Below are 6,900 nucleotides of genomic sequence, written 5' to 3'. Positions count from 1 at the left end.
AAGCAGAGCTTATTACAGCTTGAAGATGCTCTGTAAGTTACAAAATCATTTCTCAGACCCACAATATGTCAAAGCATTTTTCTGGAGTCCAGGTATTAAAATAATTTATGATGGGAACACAAAAACATTCACAGTGTTCATTTTCACATAAAGGTATTAAAACTAGGTACACTGCAACATACTCAATGGACAAGGCTCCACTGACATAAAACTTCCTTGTGCAAGCACTTGATTTTAAAAGGCTTCATTATGCAAATAATAAAAGGATTTCAAAATTTGATACTTACATGGCAGTATAAACATGATCACGTATTATAACATTTTCTGCATTTTAACTTTTGAGAATACTGCTTTTACACTTTCAGGAGTTAAACCTTAAATCACCAGCAGATTACTGCAGAAACTGAGCGTTCAGAAATCAGGACAAGACACACACCTCAGCTGCTGACTCTACAAACACAAGCTTCCTCTAATCAGTAAGACTAAGAGAACTTTAAGGTTGGGAATAGAGTATCTGGGGCAAGAAACCAATCTGAGCAATACTTCCTGAATAGGTTAGACACCAAAAGCAGTAGAAACTGAGCAGCATGCACATGTCCTTGGTTACTTCAGAAAGAAGTTAAAGGATGTCAAAGGCATCTATGTATTTTCAACTTCTTGTTAGAGGACAGAGTAATATGGAAAGATAGCATTGCAATATCCAGTGTTCAACACTCTTTAGGAACGACCCATTTAGCTTCATACTCCATTTGAATTTGAAGTAAGAAGAGCAAGGGCAGCACTGACCTGTATTTTCCCACTACAAAGGAACTCTATTCTACTTTAAAATACTATAAAGGGTCTGGCAGCCTAAAGCAGCAAAGTGAGTAATTTGGAATTATAGCATTGTTCCTCTGTAAGCCTGTTTGAGAACTAAACCCATGAATGTTTGAGCTACGAGTGTAATTTACTACTATGCAGCTCATTTAACAATGCAAGATACGTTGAATGCGCCACTTCCAGATTTTAGTGACTCTTCCTTATAGAGCCAGTTATATCTTTCCCAAACAACCAATCTCAGCTTCTTTTTTTGATGAGTTTACCTTCAGATAAGTTCTTCAGGAAGCTCAAGAGATGCTTGCTTTATTTCACTGCTATGTGTCACAAGCTAAGTGATTCACTGTTACACTCATGGATGTAGATACTCCATGATAAGTGGACACGTATTAAGATTACATAGGTGATGAATGATTAAGGCTCTGCCTGTAACCTCATTTGTTGCTCTTTAATTTGACAAGTTCTGGATGAAAGAACTAAGGGTAATAATGCACCCCATTATCATATAGAAAATGCATAGTTTCAATATAGTAAGAAGCATTAAAAAAGAAAGCTGCTGAATCCTTCATGTAATTTGCATTTGCAAAGCAGGCTTACCCTGAAAAAGTGTGAACTTTCAGCCAGATATTTGGATACTCAAGACCCATTTCTTCCCAACAAATTCATGAAGAAACTGTAAACAAGCATCCACCTCAGTTTAATAGAAAAGTAATAATATAAGCTTAAAAAAAAAAAAAAAAAAAACCACTCAAAATTTCAGTGAATACACTGTCAGCAACAAATCCAATACATACAAAACAAGAAGCCAAATACAAAAAAAATCTGAGTCTGGTTACACAGAGAATTACATTACATTTTTTCAAAAAAAAACCTTAGAAATTTAAAATTTCATGGATCAGTGAAGGAGAAATTCCTTAAAGTTACAAGGGTGTTTCAGCCTCTATCCCCACCAACCTCAACAGGCCGGGACAAGTGCAATACCACAGACACACACAGCATTGCAACTGATCCCAACCTGTGTAGAAAGGGGTATAATTTTTCCACACTCACTGACTGACTTGTCACTGCCACAGTCAGTTTTGCATGGATTTGCACAGCAGAGTATCATACAGCTGGATGCAAACCTGCAAAACTAACCAGAGAACAGTGTTCAATAAACAACAAATAAATTTTAAGACATAATTAACATGTAGTTCTACAGCTAGCAGTACTTTAAGTGCTTATAATGCAGTAGATTAGTGAACACTACCTGCACTATAAGCACTTTAGTGCTACAAGAGCTGTCATTCACTAGACTGCTGTTGAAATAAGGAAGGCCACAAAATATCCCATAACCAGCAGAAAGCATTCAAAGTCCTTGATGTAGATTATAACAGGCCACCATCAGCTTTGCATAGATTTGCACAACCACTCTCTTCTTGTAGTGCAACTATGCAAAACTAACAGAAGTCTGCAAAGAAGAAAACTACTGGAAGATCTATAGTCTTAACCTGAGTGACTGGATGAAGACATAACTTCTTATGCCAGAAGGAGCACTTAGGGCAGTAGATGCTAATCTACTTCACTATCTGCACTAGATGCACCTTAGTACAAAAAGCACTTGACACCACCACACTGTACCTTTCCATTCTCTGAAGTCCTGCAAGATCTCCTGAGGCAGTTGTCAACATAATGCTACAAGTGCCTTCACTGCAGTAGGTTCTATATATCACTACCTGCACTGTAAGCACTTTGACATTACTCTGACGCAAACAGTGTTTTTTTAGTAATTCAAGATATGTTGTCTACCTTGTACCTGCTGAAAGAAAAGAACAAAGTGAGTATTTGATCAGGTTTCAAATTACAAGCTTTGGAACAAATATTCACATTTCTGGGTAAAGATCTCCTTCAGAATAAACTAAAGCAACCCATCAGCCCAATCCAGGATACTCCTATGCAATACTAAGGAGTACCAAAATCAATTCTGATCCACAGTAGAAGACCCAACTGTGAAAATTAAATAAATCCTTCTCCCACACTATTTTCAGAATACCTCAACAACTTGAAGAGTTAAAAATAGACAACTTTTTAAAGGCAAACCTGAATTTAGTGAAGAGCTCCCACCAAATCTCTTCAATTAAAAAAGTTTACACTGAAATTCCAGAAAACCAGGAATTCAAAAATTTGATTCAACATATCCTACCAGTGGCTCTCTAAAGTCCAGAAACTACCTTATGACAAGGCAGGTATCTTTCTAAGTTTTCCAATTACTCATTTTGCTGTCCAGTTAAGAATATTTGCTGCTCCTGCCACAATTACAATTTCTACCATGGCATTTAGATTAGTCTATCTAGCAACAAAAAGCAGGTTCTAGTGATAGCTCTAAAAGACACTACCACAACCAAATTACACCTTATTACAGACCAGAGGTTCAGTAATGCAGGACACTACAATATTTGAAATCTGAAAACGCATTTAATTCCTTCTTTAACAGAAATATAGACTTGAAGGAACGTGTAAATATAATGTCTCCCTCACATGATGCTTATAGCCAATTTAACATAATACTACAAAACTACAATAAAACCAGCTTTTGTAATACTAGCCAAAAAAAAAAGCTTAGTTAAAATAAGAAAAGAAAAATCCAAGGTACCAAATCTGAAGATTTTTATAACTTCCTCACTGTCAAACTGCTTTAGTCAAATAAATGATTGCTTGGGAAGCTTGCATTATTCTCCTCTAAATGAGTGAAACTGTAGACTGCTACACATGCATCCAATCCCCAGGAACTATTTGGAATTCAATGGTCCTAACTGAAGTCTAAGCCTGAGCCTCAAAAGAACTGCTTCAGCCCCTACACTTAAAAAGTTTATTAAAAAATAAAAAACTTACCATCATCCGTTGAAACTAACTTCCTCTGCAAACACACTGCTGCAACATCCACAGAAAGCTTCATAACGCCCAGGTGCACGTGTGGATACTGCGAAAAAAACCACCGAGTTACTTGCGTTTTGTTGCCGAGGAATGAACAAAGTCACCGAGGAACTTCCCAAACCCAGCGCTCCCCATCCCCACTCCACCCCTCCCGAGAGGGCGCGAAACGCTCGTACCCCCTCGGGCGGCCATGAACCTCCCCGTGCGACACACCGCACGCTGGCTCACACTTTCTTCCTGGTGAGTGGATGCCCTGTGCGCCTAGGCAGGATCCCGCCCGCGCTGCCGGGTGCGTGCCGTGGGCGCGGGCCGGGCCGGGGGCGCGGGGCCTCTGCCGGGGCCGGGCCCGCTCCCCGCACCGCGCAGCACGTGCTCGCCGAGAACACAGAGCCGGCCGCCAGGGGGCGCCGCCGCCGGCAGCGCGGAGGTCACAGCCCGGCTACGGCGTGCCGCCCCCCCCGCGCGCCCGCCCGGGCCCCGCCGAGCCCCGCAGTCCGGGCGGACGCGAAAGGGTCGGGCCCGCCTGCGCCCGGGGGCCGCCCGGGCCGGGAAGGGGCCGCGATGGGGGGAGGGGAAGCTGCTCCCCGGGCCGCCGCTGCCCACACGCGGCTCCGGGCCTAACAGGGAACAATCGGCCTCAGCACGCAGCCGCCGCCATGTCCCCCGCCTCCTCCCCCTTCCCAGCAACATGGCGCCGCCGAGGGCCCGCAGCTGCCGCCGCCGCGCCGATTTCGTAATGAAGCTCGCGGCTCCCGAGCGGCGGCGCGGGGCGCGCCCGCTGTCCCCCGTTCGCTTGCCCGGGAGAAGCGGGAGGTTCCGCACCTCGGCGGAGAACTGTGTGTGGGGTGGGGGGGAGGGGGAAGAGACGGGCCCGCCGCCCCCGCCCCTCCTGCGAACAAAAGCCCATGCGGAGGGGCCCGGGACGCGCTCGGAGCCCGCGGCGCTGCCCCCTCCCTGGGGCCCCGCGCCCCCTCCCCCGGGGGGCGATGGGGCACAAAAGCGCCTCCGCTGGGAACTCCCCGAGAGCCCCCCCCGACCCGCGCCCTCCCCCCCGTCCCTCCCCGCCTGCCGCCTCTTTTACCGCCGCTGCCGTTCCCGAGCTGGGCGTGGGCGGCGAGCGGAGCCCCCGCGCCGCCGCCGCGGCCTCTGCCCCACGTGCGGCTTTGTTCTGGCGCCGCCAGCTCCCCCCCGCAGCCGCGCCGGGCACGGCGCAAACTTTCCCGGACGGGCCTTCCCCCCGCGGGCCGCGGGGGCAGAACCCCCGCCCGCGCCCACCCCCGGCCACCGCTGCCATTGTGCCGCGCACGCCGCCCTGCCCTGCCCGTCCCGGGGACTCGGCCGCTCCCCGCGCCACCCTGGCCCGGCGAAGCGCCCCGGGCCCGGAGCGCGGCGGGAGGAGGAGGGGGGGGGGGCGGGAAGGGGGCGGCGGGACTCACTGCAGCGGCGAGCGGCGCGCACGCTTTTTCAAATCTCCCTCATTCCAGCCCCTCCCGCCCCGTGTGCGAGCTCGGGAGGCGCCGCGCCATGCGCCCTTCTCCTGGCTCCCCCCGCCGCCCACCCACACCCCCTCCTACCGCCCCGGCCGCTCGCAGCGGCCCCACCAGCTACCGTCGCCACCACCTCCGAGCCGCCCGCCCGCCCCCCGCCGCCGCCGCGCTGCCTTCCCGGGCTCGCCCTCCGCGCCGGGCGGCCGCCACCGCCTCACAACAGGTTTCCTGTCAGCGACACGCGCGCGGCAGCGACACTCACCAGCCAGCGGCCGCCGCCACCATCTTCCCTCCTCCTCCTTCTCTCGCGGCCCCGGCGCGGCGTGGCCGGCCCGGTCAAGGGGAGCCGCTCCGCGCCGCTCCCCGGCGGGGCGGATGAGGGGGGAGAGGCGGGGAGGGGGAGGGGGGGAGGGAAGTGGCGCGAAGGCAGGTCCCGGCGGCAGCAGCGGTCGGGCTCGGGGACCATGTGGGTGAATGAAGGGCGGCGGCTCCCGCCTCAACGTAAATATCCACAAGCCCCGCTCCGCCCTCATTAGAATAGAAAACAAAGTGCTTCCGAGCGCCGCGCCGCCCAATCGCCGGCCGCGGCCCCCGCCCCCGCCCGCCGCCGCCTGCTGCGATTCATCCACGCACCAGGCATGCACCGAGCCCGCCGCCCGCCCGGCCTGCCCCGCGCTGCACGGGCACCGCCGCTGCCGCCGCAAACTTTGTCTCCGCGCTTCCGCCGGGGCCGGGCCGCGTCGGGGCAGCGGGGTGCCCGCCCCACCGCACCGCACCGCGCAGGGCTCCCGCCGGGGGATGGCGGTGCCGCGCGCATCCTGCCTGCGCAGGCGGTGGGAAAGGGGAGGGAAGGAGGGAGGGAGGAACGCATGGGGTGGGAGATGCACATGGTGGCCCCGCGGTCACGGGAGGGCTGGGGGAGGCCCGGCCGTGGGGGGCGGGCAGGGCAGGGCTGGGCTGGGCCGGGCCCGCCCGCCGCCGCCCCGCGAAGTTGCGCGCGGTTGGGAAAGCGGGAGCGCCGCTCCCGTCCCGCCCCAGCCGCGTTCTCGGCCCCACGCGGAGCTCTGGGATGAAGGGGGTGGTGCCGCATGTGGCTGCACTTGTGCGGAGGAAACTCCTGCGCTTGGATCTGGCGGAAAGGCAGGATAGGAAACCCGAGTCGGGAGGGTGCGAGTGGGTGAGGTGTGGGAAGGTGAGCAGCATCAGCAGCATGCCCGGCCGGCGGTCTCGGATGGGGGTCCTGCCCGCGACAGACGGACCCAGGTGCGAATCCCGGAGTCTGCGCTGGGCTGGCCGGTGTCTCCCGCCGTCTCCGGCAGGCTCTCTGCAGGCGAGCCGCGGGAGCTGAATCCCGCTCGCAGCCACCATCGGCTGCGGCTGCCCCGAGGGCCCGCAGACACCCGGGGCCGGCAAAGGTGCCAGGACCTATGGCGACGGATGGGTGTTCATTGTCACAAAGCTGCGTAGATGAGGGGGCTGAGTGGTTAAGTGAAATGTGTGACTAGGTTTTCCTATGGACCTGGGTTTTTTTGGGTCTTTTTTTCGAGTCTTCACCTCGGTTTTCTGGACTGTGATAGGAAATGATAGTTGGAGAGCAACGTACGTTTCCATCACATAGATGCTTATTTTACAGACTAGATCAATCCTGTATTTTAAAAGGTGAAAGTGCCTTTAGTTACTGATA

The 6,900-nt window shown here is 53.3% G+C and overlaps 1 protein-coding gene across 2 annotated transcripts; it reads right to left on the bottom strand.

Moving 5' to 3' along the window:
* Positions 1–603: 603 nt before the first annotated feature.
* Positions 604–6,584, bottom strand: LOC137469568 (uncharacterized). 2 transcript variants are annotated; one of them, XM_068182435.1, is made up of 3 exons: positions 5,479–6,584; positions 3,688–3,775; positions 604–2,614 (listed from the first exon to the last, which is right to left on the bottom strand). In XM_068182435.1, exon 1 carries the CDS (start codon positions 6,582–6,584, stop codon positions 5,838–5,840), a length of 747 nt encoding a protein of 248 aa, XP_068038536.1. In that variant the 3' UTR covers positions 604–2,614; positions 3,688–3,775; positions 5,479–5,837. The 2 variants fall into 2 exon arrangements, with proteins under 2 accessions (XP_068038536.1, XP_068038537.1); XM_068182436.1 differs by having other exon boundaries at positions 604–2,611.
* Positions 6,585–6,900: the final 316 nt, after the last annotated feature.

This window comes from Anomalospiza imberbis, chromosome 2, assembly GCF_031753505.1.
Source record: "Anomalospiza imberbis isolate Cuckoo-Finch-1a 21T00152 chromosome 2, ASM3175350v1, whole genome shotgun sequence".
NCBI lineage: Eukaryota > Metazoa > Chordata > Aves > Passeriformes > Viduidae > Anomalospiza > Anomalospiza imberbis.
The sequence above is the reverse complement of the archived record's forward strand: the minus strand, read 5'-3'. Positions and strand labels throughout refer to the sequence as shown.

Coding starts and splice junctions, on each gene's coding strand:
- LOC137469568 (XM_068182435.1), bottom strand. CDS start 6,584: ATGGTGGCTGCGAGCGGGATTCAGCTCCCGCGGCTCGCCTGCAGAGAG.